Source organism: Monodelphis domestica, chromosome 4 (genome assembly GCF_027887165.1).
Source record: "Monodelphis domestica isolate mMonDom1 chromosome 4, mMonDom1.pri, whole genome shotgun sequence".
NCBI classification, from domain to species: domain Eukaryota; kingdom Metazoa; phylum Chordata; class Mammalia; order Didelphimorphia; family Didelphidae; genus Monodelphis; species Monodelphis domestica.
In genome coordinates this window covers 452,985,636-453,010,239 of record NC_077230.1, presented here as the reverse complement: position 1 = coordinate 453,010,239, position 24,604 = coordinate 452,985,636, and the positions used below count along the sequence as shown (strand labels likewise).

At 50.9% G+C, this 24,604-nt stretch overlaps 1 protein-coding gene across 1 annotated transcript; it reads right to left on the bottom strand.

Moving 5' to 3' along the window:
* Window positions 1-319: 319 nt before the first annotated feature.
* Window positions 320-24,232, bottom strand: LOC103098717 (sialic acid-binding Ig-like lectin 5). The gene is made up of 16 exons (XM_056826325.1): window positions 24,087-24,232; window positions 23,638-24,003; window positions 22,773-23,057; window positions 22,461-22,511; window positions 20,265-20,513; window positions 18,561-18,634; window positions 9,936-9,983; window positions 8,784-8,841; window positions 8,335-8,700; window positions 7,471-7,755; window positions 7,159-7,209; window positions 5,546-5,809; window positions 5,156-5,440; window positions 4,970-5,072; window positions 2,993-3,062; window positions 320-2,834 (listed from the first exon to the last, which is right to left on the bottom strand). The coding sequence occupies exons 1-16, from the start codon at window positions 24,127-24,129 to the stop codon at window positions 2,634-2,636; spliced, it is 2,799 nt and encodes a 932-aa protein (XP_056682303.1). The 5' UTR covers window positions 24,130-24,232; the 3' UTR covers window positions 320-2,633.
* Window positions 24,233-24,604: the final 372 nt, after the last annotated feature.

Below are 24,604 nucleotides of genomic sequence, written 5' to 3'. Positions count from 1 at the left end.
TTAGCTACCAAGTTGTAGAATGTGATTTTGAAGTCACCCTACACCCCCCAAAAAAACCTGTGTTTCTGGTGCCTTGGAAGTTCTTAGGAACTTCCTAGTGTATGGAAATCAAGAGAGAGTAGAGCTCAGGTGTAACTGGATCTGAGTTCCATTTCTGGGATTAGTTCCTTCCCTGCTGGGAGTATTGGGAATTCCATTAGGGAGTCCCATTCCAGTTTCTGTATGTCTCCTCAAACTAGGTCACCAAGTCCATTCCATTCCCTAGGCACCTCAAAGAAAATATGGTATAACAGAAAGCATGTCAGACATGGAGATAGAATTCACTTAAACAAAGATTTATTAATTATCAAAGAGAATGGAGCTACAAAAGGAGAAAGGCATGGCCTGTCCTCAAGAAGCTTACATTCTACCATGATATGGGGAAGAGGAGACAAAATATATACACAGTTAATTCACTGCAAAGTAATCTAGAGAAAAGAGGAAATCTGGTGTAGAATTGGCCTCCCCACCAGAAAAAAAAAATTAGGCTCAAGTTATAGGATCATAAATTTAGAGGTAAAAGATCTACCTTTGAGATCATCTGGTCCAATCCCTCTATTTTAGAGGTCAAGGAAATTTCAAACCAAGAAGGACAAGAGATATTTTTACAAGGTCATAAGGGTAATAAGTGGCAAGGGTGGAATTTGAACCCAGATCCTATAGCTCCAGAGCTATTGCTATCCTGTCTCCAGCACCAGTTAATTTTGTGACTCTGGGCACATCATTAACTTTTTGGCTCCCTAGGTAATCCAGGTAACTCTCTAAGGCTTTAAGTCCCAAAATGCATTGGTAGATGGAATCCTCTATATCAATGAAATCACAGAAGAGGACAGATAGAAATAAAGACAGAGACAGAGAGAATGAGAGAGAGGAAAGAAAAGGAAAAAAGGAGGGAAAGGAGAGGAGACAAGAAAGAAGGAAGGAAGAAAGGAAAGAAAGAAGGGAAAGAGAGAAGGAAGGAAGAAAGGAAGGAAGGGAGGGAGGGAAAGAGAGAAGGGAAGGAAGGAAAAAGGAAGGAAGGAAGAAAGGAAGGAAGGAAGGAAGGAAGGAAGGAAGGAAGGAAGGAAGGAAGGAAGGAAAGAAGGAAGGAAGGAAGGAAGACACTAGTAAGCAAGGGTTTGAGCGCTAGCCTTATCCTTTCCTGGTTGGGGTATTTTGTGCAGTATTGTATAGAAGATAAAGTTCTGGGCTCACAGTCAGGAAGATCTGGGTTTGATACCTTTTTAGATATCAACATCTTGCCGCTGCGACACCAGGCCACAACCACACCTCCCGTAACAACTGGCGTCCCATGCCCCATGTGCCACAAACTCTGTGGTTCAGCCTTTGGACTCCAAAGCCACATGAGGGTACATCAATAGATGATAATGCACAAAGACAATCGTCATTCTCAGTCACCGAGAGACTACCACTAACTAATTAGATATTTACTATATGACCTTGAGCAAGTCCCTTAATCTCTCTTGGTCTCAATTCCCTTCTTTATAAAATAAGGGGGTTGAGCTCAATAACCTCAAAGGTCCTTCTATATCTAAATCTGTGATGATATATTTCTTTCTGAACCTCAATTTCCTTAAGAGCAAAGTGAGGTTGAAAATAGTCAAGCTCCAAACAAAGGGTTTTCATAGTAGTCACTTAGTAAATATACAGTTAAAATGCTTGATAAAATTACCTTTCTGTTGGGGCTCATCCAGTTTTTTGTTCTCTTTCTCTCTAATGCACTTAAATATCTGGACATATTAGCATTCCTTGTGTTTTTTGCTTATCCAAATCCTGCATCTCCCCCATTGCATAGTCTGAAATTGGAAATTCCAGAGACTATAGCTATAACTCCAAACATGAAGCCAACTTTGCCTAGCAAGGAACAGTAGTACAGAAGTCAGCCAAGTGAGTGTGATGGACTGACCCATCTTGCTGAGATGCTAGGCCCTCTGCAGAGCTAACTCAGGTCAGTAGTAGAGTGATCAAGCCTTGCAGTGAATTGGACTAGAATAGCAACAGGGCCACCGGTCCAGCACAGATAACCATGCTCAGTAGAGAACTTTGCAAGGACATTGAGCAGAGAGAAAAGACATTGAGGCCCTGTAGTTCCAGAGCTCTGAGTTGATGTGGCTGCATCTATTCCCTGTACGTTATCATTTAACTAAAAGTTGGTGCTCAGTCTCTCTACCTGTATAAGATATACACTGAGTGTATTGGTGGGATTGTGGGTCCCAGGTTTATGGGAAGGATGTTTTGTAATTATTGTTCTCATTATGTCATTTGAATGGTATTGGGAAGCACACTGGTGGGGGCTCAAGGTCTATAGGGTTAGAGAGGAAGCAACTGATTAACTTTACCCAAAGAGTCCAAGGTAGCAGATAATCCTCTGGGAGAGCTCAATCTGTGAAGAAGAGTGGGCAAGGGCTTGTGCTTTAGCCCTTTACTAGACTGAAAGTCCATGAGTACATGGGATATGTCTTATCCAAATCTATATGGAGCAAGTGCTTAATGGAGCAAGTGTTTGTTTGAGGAATTAATGACAATAGAAAGGAGGAACCGACTTGCAAACTATCCAATGTGGCACCTAGGTTGAGTCTCCATTAGTTTGTCCCTCATTGGAACTTAATTTCTGAGTACTCAGTGTTGGGGTTGGTGGATCCATGCTCTTCTCTAGCTTTTACTCCTTCGAAGCTGAGACAGGCATAATGCAATTCATCTAGTTCATCCTCTGGAGCTGATGGAGTTGGGGCTGTGTGTGCAGCTGGTGGAATGGGATCCAGGGACTGGTCCATCCAAGAGGGAGTCTTGGCATCCTGTGGTAAGGGCAAAGGAGAGTTCAGTCAAACATGTCCCCAGCATCCTGAAAGAAAGAACAGAAGTGGGCACATACAGGGCTGGGGTCTGCGAATCAGGTGAATAAATGGGGGCTGGGATGAGGGGAGGCATCTGCTCAGAGGCTGAAATACTCTACCTGAGCTCCCTCTCTGGATGCTGCTGTTGCTGCTGCTGCTGCCACTGACTTCTTCCTGAGTACTTTTACTCTGAGGAGGTAAAAAAGCAGAGTGGTGTATAGAAGAGAACCTTGGACTTGGATGTAGAGAGCTAAAGTCCTCTTACTCACTGCCCGAGTCTGAGGGTGTTATTTTTCCTCCATGGCCTCCTGTTTGCTAATTTATAAAATGAAGTAATGCCTATAAGGTCTCTGATATCCCTTTTAGTTATGGCAGTTCTATTATCTCCGTGCTCCAAATTCCATGATCCTATGACCCATAGGAATGCAGAGGAAAGACCATAGGACCTAGAATCAAGAGACTTGGACTTGAGTCTCAGCCCTGAAACCATTTCCCTCCGGAGCTTTAGGTACCCCCCCCCCAGACCTCAGTTTCTTTATCTAGAAAAACAAGAGGCTTTGATTACATTATCTCTGAGGTCTCTTCCAGTTCTAAGTCTGATGATCCCACAAGATGATACTGTTTCCAATCATCAGGGCTTGAAGACTTGTTCTATTATGCTTCACATATGGGGCCTCACTGGAGCAAGGCAATTCTATTCCTCCATCACTGATTCTTTTTCCCACTAACCATAGCAGCTGTTCTCATCTCACTTTCTCATCTCTCCTCAAACCTCTTAGAGCACTTCATCCCTTACCTTATTGATCTGAGAACTGTGCCTCAGACTTCACTAAAAAGATTGAGGTCATTTGCTGAGAATCCAGATGTCTTCCATACCTCCTCCTTTACTCTGCTCTTGGAGAAGGAAGAGATTCTTCTTTTTGCTAAGGTTAAATGCTCTACTTGCATCCTTGACCCCATCTCTACCTGTCTTCGGTAGCCGATGTTTTTATTACCTCACCTACTCTCTCTGGTCTTGAATTTTTGCCTATTTACTGATTTCTGTTCTGCCACCAAAAATGTTTCCATGTTGCTTCCAACCTTATACAATGACAATCACCAATCACCTACTGAAGGAGATGCCAAAATGAAAACTCCCAAGAATGTTATAGCCAAGTTCTAGAGTTCTGAGGTCAATAAGAAAATATGTCAAACATCCAGAAAGAAACTTCTCAAATACTGTGGAACCATGATCAGGATCACAGAAAATTTAGCACCAACTACGGTAAAGGATCAGAGAGATTGCAATATATTCCAGAAGGCAAAGTAGCTAAAATTACAACCAAGAGTAACCTACTCAGCAATCTTATGGGGATGAGGGGAGGAAATGTTTCATTAAGGAATAGAATATGATTGAATATTCCTAATGAAAAGATCAGAGCTGAATAGAAAATCTGACATTGAAGGACAAAACTCAAGAAAAGCATAGAAAGGTAGACATGAAGAAGAAATCATGAAGGACTTAATATGTCTAAATTATTTATAGTCCTAGAAGGGAAGATGATAAATGTAACTGCTAAGAACTTTATCATTATCAGGGCAGTTAGAAGCAGTGTACATAGACACAGGGCATGGGTAGAAACCTAGTATGTTGGGATGATGTCTAAAAGGGTTTGGAAGGGCAAGATAGAAGGATGCACTGGGAGAAGAGGAAAGGAAGAAAAGGAGGGGAAATTATCTCACATAAAAGAGGGGTGCAAGGAAGAGACTCTACAATGGAGAGGGAAGTGGAGGAGTGGGCATTGCCTGAACCTGACTCTCATCTAAACTGGCTCAAAGAGGGAAAATACACACACACACACACACGCACGCACACACACACACACACACACGCACGCACACGCACACACACGCACACACACGCACACAGAGGTGTAGAAACTCATCTAACCCAACAGGGAAATCCTCATTCTAAATCCTCTAATCCAGGGATATTTGTGATTGAATTCAGAAAGAAATTAATATCTGAGGATTTCTTAGATGTAAATACAGATTGTGGCTTCCTGGATCCCCCACTTTTGCCCAAATGCCTTCCGCTTCCCAGCCTCAATACTCACAGAAGGATGAAGAGGCAGAGGCTCAGCAGACCTGTGACACCAGCTCCACTGAGGACGCCCATGATCATGCCTTTTCGAAACAAGGGAGTCAGAGGGGTCCTATCTGGACAAAAGTGAGTTTGGAATGAGCATGGGGGTGGGCACATGGGGCCATCTGCTCCCACTGCCTCCCTCCAGGTCTCTCACCTGTCACTAGCTGGAATACAGAAGTCTGAATCCCTTGTTGGTTCTCCCCCTGACAGGTAACAGTGATGTTGGGGACCTGTTCCAACTTCACACTGAGGCTGCCATTAACTCCAGACTGAGTCTTGTTTGATGTTACACAGAAAGTGCTGTCGCTGCTATTGTCTTCTACAACCTTCTCCCCCACAAACCAGTGCAGGGAGGGGATTGGCTCTGCTTGAACAAAACAGGTGCAGAACAAGACATCATTGACCCAGGAGCAAGAAAGGTTGAGCATCATTGGGGTATCTGTAGGAAGACAAAGAAGACCCCTCATTTAGCAGATAACATTCTTCTGTCCCCACAAGGACCCAGGCACACCAGGACACCCAGCTACCTCCCACTCCCACTCACACTGCACAGAGATGATCAGGGAGACATTTTTGGAGCCCAGAGGATGCTGGGCGAGGCAGGTGTATTTTCCTCCATCTGCTGGTCTCAGCTGGGGCAGCTTCAGGCTCAGAACTGCATCATCCGAGGGCTGGGAGGACACCAGGGTCTGGTTCCCCAGCATCCAGCTCAGTGTAGCTGGGGGTCTGCTGTTGGCAGCACAGAGCAGGTGGAGAGACTCTCCTTCCTGGACCACCACAGGGGAGGAGCCGATTCCTGGGACCCAAACTGAAAAAGATCAGGGCATCCCTGGAGGAAGAGCTGGAGGGACCTCGGGGACCACCTCATGCCCCACCTGCCTTGGACCTTCAGGGACTGGCCAGCCAGAAAGTTGGTGTGACCATCCCACAAGGAGCATAAGAGGGCAGGGAGGAGATGCCCAGGCTGTGCACACCCTGGACTTGTTGTCCCCTTCTCCCTACAGCCACCTTACCTGGTTGCTCCCCAGAGCTAGAAAAAGGAGTCTTCCCTGATTCTCCCTCTGCTGCCAGCCACAACCCAGGCAGGGCAATGCTTCCTGCCTTTCCATCTGGCCAGTTTTTCCTTAGTAGCTCTCTCATTTTCTTTTCCTTCCTTCTTTTCCACCATCCTTCTCTCCATTCCTCTTGTGCTCTCTCCTTTCCTTCCTGTCTTCCTCCCTTCCTGCCTTCCTCCCTTCCGCCTTCCCTTCCTTCCTTCCTTCCTTCCTTCCTTCCTTCCTTCCTTCCTTCCTTCCTTCCTTCCTTCCTTCCTTCCTTCCTTCCTTCCTTCCTTTCTTTCTTCCTCTTTCACTTTCTCTACGATTTAACACAAAAATAGCAAAACCAAAGAAAACTGCAGCCTCTCAGAGACCGGGATTGTGCCCCCACTCAGCCTGGGGGTCTTATATCTGAGGAGCCCAACAAGATCACCAGGAACACACAGTTGTCCGCACCCAGGAGTCCGGCCACCCCAAGGCACAAACTGCGCCTGCCTGCCTCACTCTGAAAGGGTCGTCCCTGGCTGGCCCACCTCCTACCCTGACCTGACAGCAGCTCCCACACCCCATTCCCCACAGCCTCTTCCTCTTCAACCCCTCCAGCTCCCATGATCAGCTGCAAATTAATGAGCCTCGTGATCCAGGCCTCCCATTGGGCCTGGATGGTGCAGTCCCTGGTCAGCTTGCCCAGCAGGGAAAGGGGTAGGCTCAGTGGACAGAGTGCTGGCCTGGGAAGGGGGACACCTCAGGGTCTTTGGCACCCCTCAGCCCAAGGCTGGCTCAGGAGAGTTTACTACACAGAGGTTCAGAGCAGCCAAGTGAGCCAGATGAGACCCTCCACCCCTCTCTGAGTCTCAGTTTTCTTACCTGTGAAATGGGCACAAAAACACTCCCACTGCTAATCCCATGGAACTCCTGGGAGGAGAATGTTCTCTAACCCTTGGGGACACGAGTGCATGGAAGGTCCTATAATTCCCAGGGGAGGGGCAGCCCATGGCAAACAGAGGCTGGGCCTGAAGGGGGAGAGTCCCTGACCCTGCTTGTCTCCTGCACCTCCCTGACATCCCGGCCCCCAGGACCAAGTGGCGCCACCTGCCCTGCCCCCGGGGCTCTCTGCTACCTGTGGTCCTGTTTCCCTGGGAGAGGCTGATGGTCATGTTCTGAGCAGCATCTGTAAGACAAGGATGAGGCTGGCCATGGCCTGGGGCTCTCTGCCCAGCCCAGCCCCAGGCCAGCAGCAGAGGGGGGCCCAGAAGCCCAGAGCATCCCGCTGGGAGGGGGCTGCGAGCCCCCCTGCACTGACCCCTGCCGGCCTGAGAGAGGCAGCTGGACCCAAGGAAGCTGGGAGGGAAAAGCAGGGAAAGGCCACATGCAGCTGTTCCTGCCAGCCAGCCCTCCCTGGGGCCATGCAGGCTCCTGGCCCAGCACTCACAGGACACGTTGAGGAAGATGGTTCTCTGGGCTGTTAAACGGCCTCCAGGCAAGGTCACCTGGCAGGTCACAGGGGTGCCATGATGCTGGAGCCCAGGGGTGAAGGAGACCTCTGAGGAGGGGGAGGGCCCAGAGCCATTGTGTGGGGAGGGGAGGGCAGCCCCACTCCAGGAGAACCTGTAGGTGCTATCATCCCAGCAGGCCGAGGGAAATGTACAATTCAGAGTCACCGGGGTGCCCGCCTCTAGCACCTCTGGAACAGAGATGTCTGGCTTCTGGCTCAAGCCTGGAAAGGGGAGAGACAAGGAGACACGGAGGGAAATCAGGCCTCCAGCATCCCCCCAGATGTGGTACCTTGAGCATCCCTCAGGGCCCTGCCAGGCTCCCCTCACACCATGACCCCATCCCTGCTCCTGCTCCTTCCCAGCCTCCTGGGTTCCCCAGCATCCTCTCAGACAGACTCAACAGAAAGGCAACAGGAAGGGAGCATCTTCTTCATTTTACATGAGGAGAAACTGAGTCCCAGAGAGGGAAGGGGGAAAGGAAAGCCCCAAACTGTGCCTCAAGAGTCAGGAGGAAATCTGGGGCTGGAGTGTAGACCTCTTTGCAGCTCAGACCCAGCCCCTCTCAGACTTGCCTGAGGGCCCATTTCCTCCCATAGTTGACCCCACCAAGGTCTCTCCCCTTTGCAGCTCTGGTGCCTTTGGTGTGGCCCCCACACTGTCCCCTGGAACTTGCCCCTCCCCAAGGGTTCCCCATATGTCTTGCCCTTTCTCTGACCCCTCCTTCATGCAGCTCGGGGGGTCCCCTTGGATTGGCCCTCCCTGACCCGGAGACTGAGCTTCCCAGGAGAGGAGAGTCTCACCTGTCACGCTCACAGACAGCAGGGAATGATAGATGTTGTATTTTTCCTCTCCTTGTTCAAAACGGAAGAAGTATCGCCCACTGTCTGTGGTCCGGGCATCGGAGATGCTCAGAGAGCAGTTTTTCCTCCGGGGATCCCCGAGGAGACGGAATCTCCCCTGGGCTCCCCTCTCCACCTGACGACCTCGGGCATTTGTGGCCACAGGTTTGCCATAATCAGTGTTAGTCCATTCTCTGAACCAGGATCCATAGGCTGGGTAGGACTTGTCGATGGCGTACCTGGGATAGAAGGTGCAGAGGACCTGCGCACACAGCCCCTCCTGCACAGTCACTGAGGACGGCACCTGCAGGACCTGGGACAGGGAGCCTGAGGGCAGACAGAGGCCTGGTGAGAACCTAAACTCTTCTCAGCCCCTCAGCCCAGGCTCCCTCTGGCCCAGCCCCACTCACCCTCCCAGAGCAGGGGCAGCAGCAGCCACAGCAGCATCAGCAGCAGCAGCAGCAGCAGCTAGGAGACAGGAGAGAAGCAGGTTCTGCTGGGGCACTGGATCACTCCTCCACCTCCATGGCTCCCTCTGGCCATCTGTGTCAGGCTCAGGGCTAAGAGGAAGCTGACACAGGAAGGCCGTGGGCGGGGACAGAGGGAGGGTGGTCATCAGAAGGGGAACCCTGTCCTCTTCCCCAAACTGGCTCCTTCCCACCTTCAAGGGGCTCAGTGAGGAGGTGCCTGTGGCCTTAGAACATCTCCAGAACTTTTCAGGACTCAGGGGCTGGGGGAAGGACAGCCAAGTCTTTTCCTCCACATCCACCTCCTGCTTTTATTTCTCCTCCCTCATATCCCCTTCCCCAATCTCCTCTCTCCATTCTCATCCCTCCATCCCCTCTTCTCCCTCCACCCTCCTCTTCTTCCTTCTTTTTATCTCTTCTACAAATTAAATAATGAGGAAAAACATTTCCCAGCACTGATTGCACATCTAAAATCCATATCACATTCGTGGCTCTCTGGGGGAGGAAGAAAGAGGGTGGGGGGGGTGGCAGGGAGAGAAGGAGGGAGGGAATTTGGGACTCAAAATGTAAAAACATGGATGCTAAACATTGTTTTTACATGAAATTAAGGAAAACTAAGCTATTAGAGAAGAGAACAAGAAAAACAAGAGGTGGGAAAGGGGTGGATCTACAGGCTCGGATCATGGAGGGGAATGAGGGGAGTTCAGATGCAATGATGCTGGCAGTCACTGAAGTGGCTTCTTGTAGCCATCTTCCTCTCTTGTCACATGAGCTGGATTGCCACTAAATCAGGCACTAATTCAGGGAGAATTTGGGAGAGAAACAGGCACCAGCCCCAGCCCCTCCCTCCAACTACCAAGAGCCTCTGGGTTTGCCTTGAAGTTACACCTGTGACCTCAGCATCATCTCCCCTCTATCGAGGTTTCTCCATGCCGGTGTCACTTATGTAGGCAACTTTCCTGAGGCTCTTGTGTAGAAGCCAAGTGTCTGCCTGCATTCTGGCATCCTCTGCTGCACTGAGGGAGAAGCCCTGAGCTTCTCAGAGGAGACACCAGGAGGGGAGAGAAGATGCTGCTGGAGCAACAGCCTGGAGACCTGCAGGGACACCTCGGGCTGGGACCAGACCAGCCCCTTTCTCAGGACCTGTCAGAGACACAGGCATGAAGACAGAGGCACAGAGACAAAGCAGAGAAAGGAGGAAAGAGAGTCAGAGATAGAGACAGAGCAGGGAGAGAGTCCCAAACCTTTCACAGGGGATTCCCAGATGAAGACTTGGAGAAGAGCCATGCCCAATGGAGTGCACGTCAGTTGAGAACCTCCAAGGCCAGAAGAAAGGGCAGAGATTTTTGGCGCAACAGCAGCAGCAGCAGCAGAACGGCCACACCCTGGAGGTTGGGTGGTCAAGGTGGGAGAGACAGAGGTAGAGACGGTCTTCTGCTTGGGTTTCCTCGAGGTAGTGGCACTTCCTGGGCTCTCAGCAGCACGTGGGGAGCAGAGTTATGGCGGATTCAATTACGAGCGCTGATCACTACCGCGTCTTTGACAAGATTTGGCAAAAAGAAAAACACACACTTGCTGTTTGTTTTTATAATCCCTGAAAACTTTGAAGATTGCATTTCAGGCCACGGAGCAGATATTATTTTAACAGAACCATTAACAGTGGAAAAAATGAGTATTGGAAAGCCTTCTTCTCAAAAGCTGCTCAGATTGAAAATGTAATCAGAAGAGAAGGCTTCAGACCATCCCAACCGAGATCCTTTAATGAAACCCCAAGAGATGGTTCCACTGATCTAGATCCTCCCAGTTCCACTTCATTAGGAGACAGTTCTGGAGTTGGACAAAAAGCTTCATTATCTGATTCCAGGAAAAGCAGAAAGATTTCTCTTCTTCATTCAAGCAAAGAAAAGCTAAGGAGAGGACGAATCAAAGAATGCTGTGAGCAGCTGCGAACACTCTTGCCATATATAAAGGGGAGGAAGGATGCTGCTGCTTCAGTTCTTGAGGCAACAGTTGATTATGTGAAGTGTATCCTAGAGAGAATCCCTCCAGCTATGGTGGTTCAGGTAACAACGGTGCTTCAAAGCAACAGGAGGTTTTGTAAAAGGCAACCGGTAGCCAGCCAGCCATTCCTCCCAAGTAGTGTCATGACACAAAGGTCATTCTAGCTCCACTTCCCAAAATGCTGCTGGTGATATATATATATATATATAAGATTATTCCCACTGACACGCTTTCTCCTAATTCTTTACATACTGATCATTCTGTCAGATACTATGCCAAAGTTGCTCCTTCTTAGGAAGCAGCTACACTAACAAATCACAGCTTTTCAATTAATTTTTCATCTGTTTTGCCAAAAGTCTCAAGATTTCCTTCTCACTACTACAGCTCTGCTTCGGGTCAGGCCTGTCCACAACATCACAAATGCCTGCATCAATCTTTGGCATGTTAAGGGAGCCTTCTTGAACCCCTTGTTTTTTGGTAAGCTTGTAGTCGTGAAACAACAGCCACATTTCAACAATTTAGGAAGAACAACCCAACTAGTAATCCTGAAGCCAACACCCAAGTACTGAAGTCTAAGGCATTTGGATTGGATTGCTCCAGGAAAGTCCCTAGTGCTTCACATATCAGAAGACAGGCACAGAGGTGTGCCTCGTACATCTTTTCCATACTCATCTTCAGATATCTTTGCTTTTCACTATGATATACCTCATCCAGACAACTCCAAGACAGGAAAAAAATGGTGGCTTGTGCCAGCTAAGCCGTATTTCTTTATTTTTTTTTTTGTTATAGTATTTTATTTGATCATTTCCATGCATTTTTCATTAAAGACAAAGATCATTTTCTTTTCCTCCCTCCCACCCCCCATGGCCGACGTGTGATTCCACTGGTATCATATGTGTTCTTGACTTGAACCCATTGCCATGTTGTTAGTATTTTAAGCCGTATTTCTTTAAAGAGGAAAGATTTAATTGATAAGAGGGGGGAATCACAAAAATACAAAAGCCAAGTTGAGAATATTGATAAGGTGCCAGGAGTGGTAGCATGAAAAGCTAGAGAGCATTGGCAGACCTAGGATTATTGACCGTAAATATTGTTTTTAACTGGTTAAATTGCACTGTGTATCACTATTCCTTTTCCATGGGTAATATAAGACGCCTTATATTGGATCCTCCAAAATTCCTTCCACTTCTAGCATTGTAATACAATCAGTGTAGTGGCTAGAGCTCAATTAGCATAAGTGATATGTAATATCTATGACTGTCTGGGGAGTGACATACCTTCATACCTTGTTGGAAATCAGTACAACTCATGCTATCTGAAATCCAGTAGCACTAATTTTTCTAGGTTGAGCAATTCAGAAATTCTTGCTTGTCCAAAATAAGACATTAACTGAGAAATGTATTTCTTTTACCTTTGACTATTATATATGTAGGGGTGTATGGGGTGCTCAGGGAGGGGTAGTATCTCTGGTATGGAGGGCTTGTCGTGCCCTTCTAGGGCAGCTCTCCAGCCATTGACCCTCACCTGATACCCAGCTCTCACTTGTGGCTCCTAGTAGCTGTTAGCCTGCGGCAGTGGCCACACCCCAGGCAATGGCTTTGACAGGCCGGCTAAACCTTGTGAGGGTAGCCATCGGGTCTTCATGGACCCCTGGTGAACTAGGACTTTGCTCACCCAGCATGTGAAGACTTCTGGCTGAACAGGTGGAAGAAACCAGCAAGAAGGTTCAACGGCTGAGATGGCGACGCAGCAAGGCACTGTGGAGTGCTTAGGGCATGTTGGAGCACAAAAGACAACATGGCCATCCAATGCAGCTGAGGAAGTCTCCAGGTGTAACAACTTTTCGTGCCACTGGACCCAGGCTTCCAATGCCGAGAGAGTGGGACTGTCTCTGTGCGTTGACTTTTACACTTAAATCTCCTTCACGCACAAGTGTCTTTGTGCACAAAAACGCACAAAGATAATAGTCATCCTTGGTTACTGAGACACAACTACTATACTATACTATCATATATGTAATTTCAAATGTGTTCAGTTTTGTACTAAATCATACCTTTTGTGAAATGATAGTGAGGCAGTAATTGCCTCTTTCTCATTCTTATGCAAAGCCTAGTGCTGTTTTGATTTTCTTTGTTTTTGTCTCTTCGCCCTAAACTCAAATGTTGAAATGAAGAGGTAGAAAAGAGTTTGTTTTTAATTTCACTGAAGTATTTCTATTCCTGATCTACAGTGTACTTGTTATTACTAAAGAAAAATTCAGTGTGAACTCCATAGTAAAATAATCTAGAACCTTTAGTGAATCAGGATTCCTTCATTATGAAGCACTATGAAGTAAATAAAATTTATTTTTTACTTTTGTGAAAAATTTAAAAGAAGATTTTAAAAATAACCTAATTTTAATACTTATGTTATACCGTTTTTCTTGGAAAAAACCTCAAATGATGGAATCAACAAACATCTGACAAATGATGTATGCTGACTGAGAAAACAGTAAACAATGTAAAGTTTATTGATGAGTACAAGAATAGTTTGGCAATATATATCCAGAGTTGAAAGCAATCAACTTTCAGAATGTAGTGTTGTTGGCATTTCAGGGAGACTTTGTTGGGACATCCTATTTCTCGTTTCTGATTCCTGTCCTATAACATAGGATTGATCGTGACACTTCTTGCTGTCAAAAAATTTGTTTGGGAGTTTAGTTCTCTTCAGTGTACCAAAGTGAACAGCCTAAGGTTCATAATTCCATTAACAGGAAAAATAAGGTCAAAATATGACTTCTGTGAAATCCCGATAGGCTTCCTGTGCTCTCAACCCCATGTTTTCTCTACAGCTGCTCTTAATGGAGAAAATTTCCAACCGTTCATTATCTCAGCTCTAATTCCACAAGCCAGAGTCATTACTGTGAGTTTTAACAATGTGTCCACATCATTTTGTCCTATTGGGATTTCAGGATAATGAATTCTATTGCTCTGAATTGAAAATATCATCCCAGTAAATAGGCTTGTAGACCTCTACCCGTGAAGAGAAATGTTTTTGTATAAAAAATAAAAACATTATTAAATGATAATTTCCTTTAAACAATGAAAAATACATGATAATATTGCCTAAAAAGAAAGCAAAGCTATAGTCTTTGGGATTTAATTTTTTTCTGAATGTGATCATTGCTTCTTCTCACTGACAAATCACTAGATTTGGACAAAAGTATCTAGCAAAAAAAAGGAAGTAACACACAGTCGGTCTGCTTTCAACTTTCTGAACTTATCAGCTCTCTGGCTGACATAATGGCTATGTATGTCTATTCGATAGAACTAGGTTATATCATTTTTTATTCTTTTTTTTTTTTAAATAAAAACCCTTACCTTCTGTCTTGGAGTCAGTACTGTGTATTGGCTCCAAGGCAGAAGAGTGGTAAGGGCTAGGCAATGGGGGTCAAGTGACTTGCCCAGGGTCACACAGCTAGGAAGTGGCTGAGGCCAGATTTGAACCTAGGACCTCCCATCTCTAGGGCTAGCTCTCAATCCACTGGGCTACCCAGCTGCCCCCCATTTTTATTCTTTACAACTCATAAAACTCCGTTTGACGAGTATACTCAGGCTTTCTCTTCCAGGCATCAATTTTCAGATGTGCCATATGCATGATGTTAGTTGTAATATCATTTGCTACATTATAGTACTGGAATAAAAGTTTAATAATATATTAAAAAAAAAAGAAAGGGCAGAGAACAGCAAGCTCCTTCAAGCTCCTGCAGAGGAAAGGGTTCTCTAGCACTTAACACTCAGGAATTGTAATGCCTACCCCACTCGTTCCTTTATTAAAATCTGAAATAGAGTCGATTGAAGGGAATATGGAGCTGGACTCCCTTGGGGGAGCAATGGAGCGAGGATAGAGATTCAGATCCTCAGTTGTTCCCCTGATCCTGGTCCTACACAAGACACCCAGAGAGGTCTGCCAGAGTTAATTGGGTGAGTTCTTTTTTTTTTTTAATGTCATTCAGAGTTTTATTACAAAACACCCAAAATGACCCCACACAATATCAAAAAAGGACTTTATGTTTATTAAATTCAAACACTAGACATCAAAGCAAACAAACATCAATGAATCTTTTTTTTAAATAATATTTTATTTGATCATTTCCAAGCACTATTCATTAAAGACAAAATTGGGTGAGTTCTGTGGAGAACTGAGGCCGGATCAGAGATGAGAGAGCTGGGAGCAGACAGGGGTTTCCAAGGAAGTGCAATCTGCTGGGTGCAAGGCCCTCTCAGGAACCTCTGCTGGCATCCTTGGACTCAGCTGCCAGGTTAAGGCTTGGGTAGAGTCTACAGAGAGAAAGAAACCATGGACAGCAGCCCAATATGGTGGAGTAGAAGTCCCGGATTCCCATCTTTCTGCACATCTTCCAAGACTCTCTGGCATGAGGGTGGAGTGTGGGGCTCTGGGCTTGAGGAAGAGGAGCTGGTCTTCATCTCTAACTTGGTATTGCTTTGTGGAGCTTTGTGAGAAGCTAAAAGTAGTGAGCTGGTAAAGTGAATCAGCCCTTGTGCTGTCTTCAAAGGAATCCTTCAGGTTCTAGATTTTTCCTGTTTCCTGTATCCTAATTGTGTCCATGACGAGTCCTGAAGGATTGGGTTCTGGGTAAGGAACTCCATTTATCGATGAGGCTAGCAATAACCAACAGCTTCATTGGCCTCCCTCTTTGTGATCAAAGACAAAGATATTGGGCATCCGAGGACATTAGACGCCATGGTGGAAGCTCCTTCTTTCTGAGCCCTTGCCTAGGCTGGTCTCATTGGGGAACATCTAGTGAGGAGGACATCGCATTTTTCAGTCTCTCCCCAAGCTTCATGGTCGTGGGGAGAGTCTTGCCTGGTCAGAAGAGTCTTTGGCGAGCTAGATGGGCAGACCGATGGGTCTCTGATTACTTCTTGCCCTGCAGAGCTCCTCTCAATGGGGGAAGCCAAGGACTGTGTCCCGTTGCCCACAGGCAGACCTGGCATGAGCCCGTTTTTGTTGGCCAGCTAGGATGGAGTTCACTATCTGAGATGCTCTGGGATGGTGACTGGGAAAAGCATTCCTTGGATTTGTGAGGAACAGCGCAATGAGGAAAGGTCTGAATGTCAGAGCCGAGTCTCCATCTCAAACTGGGAAATGAGGAATGATGCAGTTGGAGGAATAAAACTGAGAAGAAAGCATGCAGTAGAGACACAAAACCAAGCCCAGAAAACACCAAGGGACAGTGTGGATGCAAAGGAGCCTAAGGAGCACTCAACGGCCCCCCGGGGTGCTGGGAAGAACCTTGACTCTTTCCCAATCTCCAGTTCCTTCGAACTTGAGGCCAGCCCAGTGTCTTCTTGTCTCCAACATGTCTCTAAGGCAGGAGGACTTTCCTGGCCCCTAGCCTGGGAATGGCGGCTGGGGGGAGGGAGACTGATGAGGACCTCAGGCTGACTCCTGGACAAGCCTAGTTTTTAGACTGTCCCCTGAGGCTGTGTGCCTGTTACTGTCCTTGTGTGGAACCTGGGACTGCTTGTTCAGGGAGTGAACATTCACATCAATAGCAATGGGCTGTTGGAGTCCCTGGGCAGATTTCACTGAGTCACAGGGAGGAGGAAGGCTATCCTCTATCACATCTGCTAGTTACTCCCTTTGGTGCCTGCACAGGGGCTGTTGAGCAGATACTCCCATCCCCAATGACCTAGAAGCAAGCTAATCCTGAGCTTCCTTGTGAACACCTCAGGGAGAGACACCCTGGAGACAGGGATTGTGGAGCAGATTCTGGGGCCTGAATGTGGCCTCGGTGCAAGCAGAGCTGGGATGCTACAGGGCAGAGAGCCATCCTGCTGCCCAGGGCTCCCTCTAGAGAGACCACAAACTGCACCATCAGCTCCTTCCCCTCAGCACCTGCTACCCTGCCTGGCTCAGCTGCATGGAAGGTGCAGCCCTGCTCTGGATGCTCCTCCAATGACCTTCCCGGAATGTACTGGCGAGCCTGGGGGAGACCACAGGGGCTCCAGCGATGCTTCCCAGGAGAGTGGGACACATTGCAAGAGGCAGGGACCTTCCCAAGGAGTGCCTCTGGGGGGTGACCTGGAGAAGGAGCTGTGGTGTTGCACAGGGAATGCTGGAGGTGGGAGAGCTGGCCCCTGCACCGCAGGAGAGGCCTGCCTCTATCCAGTGCAGAAGGAGGAGAAGTGAAGGGGGAGTCCTTGAGGGAGCAGGGCTTCCCCCATCTGTCCCCCTCCCTCCATCCATGCCTTCTCCTTGAGGGCAGTCTTCTCCTTCCTTCAGGGGTGGGATTGTTAGAGCAAGGCCACCCATGGGTGCTGTTATTCTCCTGTGCTGGGTGCCCCTTGCACCAGACTCCATGGGGAGATCCCCTTGATTTCAGAAAGAGCAGAGGAGCTCCCTCTCTGGGCACAGTCACCACCTGGGGCTCTGCCCTCATCTTCTTGTTCCTGCTGCCCTTAGCACAAGTCAGAATTGGATGGACAGAGAATCATGAGGCCCAGGAGGGGGCACCCAGATCCCAGGCAGACTTGCCCTCCCACCTTCCCTAGCAAGGCTGCTCCCCACTTCCACCCAGTGCTCTGGGCAGGACTGGGGTGAGAGAAGCCAGAGGAGAGGAGGCTGAGCTGAGCTGGGCAGCAGGGCTCCAGCCTGGGCCTCATCTCTGGGGCTTCTCCTTGGAAGTGCCCACAGGGGGGAGACAGGCCCAGCCTCTCGAGGCCAGGCAGAGGGCTTTGAACTGGACTTGTCTCCTGGGGATTGGGAGGAAGCTTTGGCTCTGGGCTGGAGCCTAACTGGGGCCAGGAAGCAGGTGCTACCCAGCTCAGCTTCATAGAACAGGCTCCTCTGGGTGCCCCCCCATCTGAGCCTCATGGGGCACTTCAGGGTTGAGAGGGGAGCCAGCTCCTGCCTTCGGGAAACGCACAGTCTGGCAGGGGGTCAGCCTCTCCCACAAACCCCTGGGAGGCCCAATCACACCAGGACAATTTATTGGGAAAGCACAAAGGGAAGATCATGGGGAGAGGGGGAGATGGCAGAGTGTCCTGGGGGGGCCCCAAAGGCTGCCTGAAAGAGGGGGTTTGGCTTAATCTGAAACCAGGACGACTCACATTGCCCAAGGTGAGGCTGAGAGGGCCCCAAACTGGCATCATCACCTGGGAGCCTTCTGCAAGTGAGGCCAGAGGGGGTTCTACCCCGGTGTGGAGAGGAAGAAGAGGAGACTCAGAATGAGGAAGCCCTTTATTGCCAGGGGGCAGGTCCAGCCTTCCACTGTGTGCCTGTGTAGCCCCGACTCTTGCACCTGGGCACGAGCACCCTCAGCCCAAAGCAGCCGAGGTGCCCTGCTTAGGACAAGAGCTCAGGAGGCCTGGGTTGAGCTTCAAGAAGGCGGTGGGGGGACCAGAGGGCCGGACTGGGCACAATGAGGAGCCTGGAGGAGGCTGGGAAGGCTGGGAACCTGGAGGAGGAGATGGGACCCAGGCAGCCGCCCATGAGCTCCCCTGATTCCTGGCTGTCCTACAGGAGGCCTTGGGCCTGGGGGAATAGAGCAGGGGATGGCCCAGCACCCAGGGCTCTGCTCCATCACACCCCTAGAGCCTTGTTCTCTGCCGGGCACAAGGACGCTTCGGCCTCCCAGAGAGGAATTAGACTGGGCAAAGGCCTGGACAGTCTGGGGAAGGCCTGGGGCTGGTCAGGGGAGAAGAGAAGATTTGCTGCAGACGTGTGCACAGGCCTGGGGGGCTGAAGGTGGTCGCGGAGCTGGTGGTCTACACTGGACGAGCTGGGCCCTGAGGGGAGCCCACTGAGAGGAAGGGCAGAGGCAGGCCTTGCTGGGTCACACCGAGGCCTGGGCGGCTTCCACAGGAGGGGGGAGTTCCTGGCCTGGAATCTTCCTGTGGGGCGGCCCTGGAGAGGAGAGGCCTGGGCAGGCAGGGAAGGGCCCAGGAGGGGCCTCCCTCAGCGGCTATAATAGAGCCACGTGAGGCCATAGGTGAAGAGAAAGCCAGCTCCCATGAGGGCCCCCCTGAGCAGGGTGATGAGCAGAGGCCAAGAGCCGCCTCCAGGAGAGGAGCCTGTGGAGAGAAAGGCCCGCAGGGAGCTGATGGGTGACCCACAGCCCTCTGCCTGGCTCATCCCCCAGCCTCCCTCCCCTCAGGACCCTGGCAGCCCCCTGGCCTTCCCCCGGCCCCTGGGCTCTCAGGCCCTGCTCCAGGGGCCCCAGACAGAGCCGGCTCTGCTAGCTGCCCTCAGCATGGTTCCGCCCACCTCTAGGGCCTGCTCTGTGCTGTGATCTAGAACCAGACAAGGAAGGGGAAAGCCAGGCGCCCGCCATGCCCAGGCCACCATGAAGCCCCCACCAGCACAGCCATGATGACCTCCGGGGGGAGTCCAGGCCAGCCTCGGGGAGCCCCAGCACCCCACGTCTGCCCACCCAGAGCTCCCTCTCTTGCCTCATCCCTGGCCATCGCCATCCCCAGCTTCCTCCTCTCCTCCAGGCTCTGCCTCTGGGTCCCACCCAGACCCGGGCTCCTGGCTGCCCTCTGGGACCATTCATCTGCTCCCTCCAAGTGGGTGTCCCATGTCCAGCCCAGGACAGGGGCCTCTGCCCCAGGGAGCCCCACCAAGGACCTCCCCTCCCCCAGCCCCCAGGGTCCCTCTGCCAGCCCCCTCCCGTCCTTTCTGCACATGGGGGGGATGTGTTGGGCTGGGCAGGTGGGAGCCCCTCCATCTACTGCCCGTGTGGGCCGAGCTTTGGGGCCTGGGAGGAGGCCAGGCCTGTGGGCCAGCTCAGCCCGCTGGGGGACAGTCAAGGGAGGGATTGGCCCTCTGGGGCCAGCAGGGCTCAGCCCTAGGGACCCTGCACCCTGGGGTGCCTGCCAGCCCTGAGGATCGCTGTCCGGGGGCCCTCCTGCCTCTGCTCTGCTCTTGGGTTCCCCCACAGCGGAGTCGCCTGAGCTCGAGCATCCTGACTTCTCAGGGTTCTGTCCAGGAGGAAGGGAAGGACGACAAAGGGCTGGAGGCAGACTGCATGCTAGCGCCTCCTCTCAGGCCCCCAGGATCTCCATGGAGAGCCTGGATGAGGACCCGGCGGTCTGAGGGGGGCTGCCCCAGAGCTTGGCCTGACTCCTGCCCATCTTGGCCCCCTTCCTGGCACCCAGTAGGGGCTTCGTGAAGGCTCACTGCCTGGAGGGGGCGTAAGGTCAGTGAGGACACGGAGAAGAGCCCCCAGTGGGTCTGACCCTCAAAGCAATCGGGTCCTCCATCCCAACAGAGTCCAGCCAGGATGCCCAGGTGAGGGAGGGGCCCATGGGACCCAGGAGGCCAGGGAGCCACCCTCCTCTCTGTGCCCCCATGCCTCAGCTCTGACCTTCTCTCTCCTCTCCCAACAAGGGCCTAGGCACCCTCCCTCCCACTCACCCTGCACAGAGACATTCAAGGAGACCTGCTTGGAGCCCAGAGGATGCTGGGCGAGGCAGGTGTATCTCCCTCCATCTGCTGGCCTCAGTTGGGGCAGCTGCAGGCTCAGAACTCCATCATCCGAGGGCTGGGAGGACACCAGGGTCTGGTCCCCCAGCATCCAGCTCAGTGTAGCTGGGGGTCTGCTGTTGGCAGCACAGAGCAGGTGGAGAGACTCTCCTTCCTGGACCACCACAGAGGAGCCAATTGCTGGGACCCAAATTGCAAAAGATCAGGGCATCCCCGGAGGAAGAGCTGGAGGGACCTTGGGGACCACCTCATGCATGTCCTTTGGACCCTCAGGGACTGGCCGGCCAGAAAGCTGGTGTGACCATCACACCAGGAGCATAAGAGCGCAGGGAGGAGATGCTCTGGCTGTGCCCACCCTGGACTTGCTGCCCCCTTCTCACTGCCCCCATCTTACCTGGATGATGCCCAGAGCTAGAAAAAGGAGTCTTCCCTGATTCCTCCTCTGCTGCAAGCCTGAGCCCAGGCTGGGCAATGTTCCCTGCCTTTCCATCTGGCCAGTTTTCCCTTGGTGATTCTCTCCTTTTCTATTCCTTCCCTTGTTCCTTCCTTCCTTCCTTCCTTCCTTCCTTCCTTCCTTCCTTCCTTCCTTCCTTCCTTCCTTCCTTCCTTCCTTCCTTCCTTCCTTCCTTCCCTCTTTCCTTCTGTCTTTCGTTCCTTCCTTTTGTCCTTCCTTCTTTCCTTCCTTCCTTTCTTCCTCCCTCCCTTCCCCCTTGTGTCCTCTATTCCTTTTTCCTTCTTTACTTTCTTCACTCCTCCCTCCATTCCTTCCTTCCTTCTCCCTTTCCTTCCTTCCATTCCTCCTTCCTTCCTTCTTTCCTTCCTTTCTTATTTTCTTCCTTCCTTCCTCCCTCCCTTCCTTCCTTTTTCCTTCTTTCTTTTCTTCATCCATCCCTTCATTCCTTCCTTCTTTTCTTTTATCTTTCCTTGCTTCTGTCCATTCTTCCTTCTTTCCTTCCTTCTTTCTTTCTTTCCTTCCTTCTTTTCTTCCTCCCTCCTTCATTTCCTTCCTTCCATTCTTCATTCCATCTTTATTTCCTTCCCTCCTTTCTTTTCTTCCTTCCTCCCTCCCTTAATCCCTTCCTTCCTTCCTTTTTTCTTCTTTCCTTTTTTCATCACTCTCTCCCTTCATTCCTTCTTTCCTCCCTCCTTTCTTTATTTCCTTCCTTTCTTCTCCCTTCCCTCTCTTCCTTCCTTTCTTTATTTCTTCCTTCCTTCTTTATTTCCTTCATTCCTTTTGTCCTCCCTCCCTCTCTCCATTCCTTCCTTCCTTTTTCCTTCCTTCTTTTCTTCCTTTTTTCCTTCCTTTCTTCCTCTTTCTCTTTCTCTACGATTTAACACAAAAATAGCAAATCCAAAAAAAAAACTGCAGCCTCTCAGAGACCGGGATTGTGCCCCCACTCAGCCTGGGTGTCTTATATCTGAGGAGCCCAACAAGATCACCAGGAACAGCCAATTGCCCACACCCAAGAGTCCGGCCACCCCAAGGCACAAACTGCGCCTGCCTGCCTCACTCTGAAAGGGTCGTCCCTGGCTGGCCCACCTCCTACCCTGACCTGACAGCAGCTCCCACACCCCATTCCCCACAGCCTCTTCCTCTTCAACCCCTCCAGCTCCCATGATCAGCTGCAAATTAATGAGCCTCATGATCCAGGCCTCCCATTGGGCCTGGATGGTGCAGTCCCTGGTCAGCTTGCCCAACAGGGAAAGGGGTAGGCTCAGTGGACAGAGTGCTGGCCTGGGAAGGGGGACACCTCAGGGGCTTTGGCACCCCTCAGACCAAGGCTGGCTCAGGAGAGTTTACTACACAGAGGTTCAGAGCAGCCAAGTGAGCCAGATGAGACCCTCCACCCCTCTCTGAGCCTCAGCTTTCTTACCTGTGAAATGGGCACAAGAACACTCCCACTGCTAATCCCATGGAACCCCTGGGAGGAGAATGTTCTCTAACCCTTGGGGACACGAGTGCATGGAAGGTCCTATAATTCCCAGGGGAGGGGCAGCCCATGGCAAACAGAGGCTGGGCCTGAAGGGGGAGAGTCCCTGACCCTGCTTGTCTCCTGCACCTCCCTGACATCCCGGCCCCCAGGACCAAGTGGCGCCACCTGCCCTGCCCCCGGGGCTCTCTGCTACCTGCGGTCCTGTTTCCCTGGGAGAGGCTGATGGTCATGTTCTGAGCAGCATCTGTAAGAGAAGGATGAGGCTGGCCATGGCCTGGGGCTCTCTGCCCAGCCCAGCCCCAGGCCAGCAGCAGAGGGGGGCCCAGAAGCACAGAGCATCCCGCTGGGAGGGGGCTGCGAGCCTCCCTGCACTGACCCCTGCCGGCCTGAGAGAGGCAGCTGGACCCAAGGAAGCTGGGAGGGAAAAGCAGGGAAAGGCCAGATGCAGCTGTTCCTGCCAGCCAGCCCTCCCTGGGGCCAAGCAGGCTCCTGGCCCAGCACTCACAGGACACGTTGAGGAAGATGGTTCTCTGGGCTGTTAAACGGCCTCCAGGCAAGGTCACCTGGCAGGTCACAGGGGTGCCATGATGCTGGAGCCCAGGGGTGAAGGAGACCTCAGAGGAGGGGGGGGGCCCAGAGCCATCGTGTGGGGAGGGGAGGGCAGCCCCACTCCAGGAGAACCTGTAGGTGCTATTATCCCAGCAGGCCGAGGGAAATGTACAATTCAGAGTCACCGGGGTGCCCGCCTCTAGCACCTCTGGAACAGAGATGTCTGGCTTCTGGCTCAAGCCTGGAAAGGGGAGAGACAAGGAGACACAGAGGGAAATCAGGCCTCCAACAACCCCCCAGATGTGGTACCTTGAGCATCCCTCAGGGCCCTGCCAGGCTCCCCTCACACCATGACTCCATCCCTGCTCCTGCTCCTTCCCAGCCTCCTGGGTTCCCCAGCATCCTCTCAGACAGACTCAACAGAAAGGCAACAGGAAGGGAGCATCTTCTTCATTTTACATGAGGAGAAACTGAGTCCCAGAGAGGGAAGGGGGAAAGGACAGCCCCAAACTGTGCCTCAAGAGTCAGGAGGAAATCTGGGGCTGGAGTGTAGACCTGTTTGCAGCTCAGACTCAGCCCCTCTAAGACTTGCCTGAGGGCCCATTTCCTCCCATAGTTGACCCCACCAAGGTCTCTCCCCTTTGCAGCTCTGCTGCCTTTGGTGTGACCCCCACACTGTCCCCTGGATCTTGCCCCACCCTAAAGGTTCCCCACGTGTCTTGCCCTTTCTCTGACCCCTCCTTCATGCAGCTCGGGGGGGTCCCCTTGGATTGGCCATCCCTGACCCAGAGACTGAGCTTCCCAGGAGAGGAGAGTCTCACCTGTCACGCTCACAGACAGCTGGGGATGATAGATGTTGTATTTTGTCTCTCCTTGTTCAAAACGGAAGAAGTATCGCCCACTGTCTGTGGCCCGGGCATCGGAGATGCTCAGGGAGCAGTTATTCCTCTGGGGATCCCCGAGGAGACGGAATCTCCCCTGGGCTCCCCTCTCCACCTGACGACCTGGGGCATTTGTGGCCACAGGTTTGCCAGTGTCAGTGTTAGTCCCTTCTCTGAACCAGGATCCATAGGCTGGGTAGGATTTGTCGATGGAGTACCTGGGATAGAAGGTGCAGAGGACCTGCGCACACAGCCCCTCCTGCACAGTCACTGAGGGCGGCACCTGCAGGACCTGGGACAGGGAGCCTGAGGGCAGACAGAGGCCTGGTGAGCACCTAAACTCTTCTCAGCCCCTCAGCCCAGGCTCCCTCTGGCCCAGCCCCACTCACCCTCCCAGAGCAGGGACAGCAGCAGCAGCAGCCACAGCAGCATCAGCAGCAGCAGCTAGGAGACAGGAGAGAAGCAGGTTCTGCTCGGGCACTGGGTCACTCCTCCACCACCATGGCTCCCTCTGGCCATCTGTGTCAGGCTCAGGGCTAAGAGGAAGCTGACACAGGAAGGCCCTGGGTGGGGACAGAGGGAGGATGCTCATCAGAAGAGGAACTATAATGATGATATTAGGAAATACGTCTTGTTTTATTAGTTTAGGGATAAAAAGTAGAGAGCTGGCTTGAGAAAGAACTGGAGTTTGAAGTAGATCTGAGAGAGCTTGTTGATTTCAGATGTTGACAGTTATATATGTTTTGTCAAGTACTCTCTCTGGCAGTTGGCAGAGACTCTCTCAGGGCTGGAGGCGGTAACATCTTTCCGTCTCAGTCTGAGGAAAAGACCTGAAGGAGCTCAGTGTTTTCCTTCCCCAACTTGGGAAACACTATTGACTATCTATTGTGGTTTTTATAAATTGTTT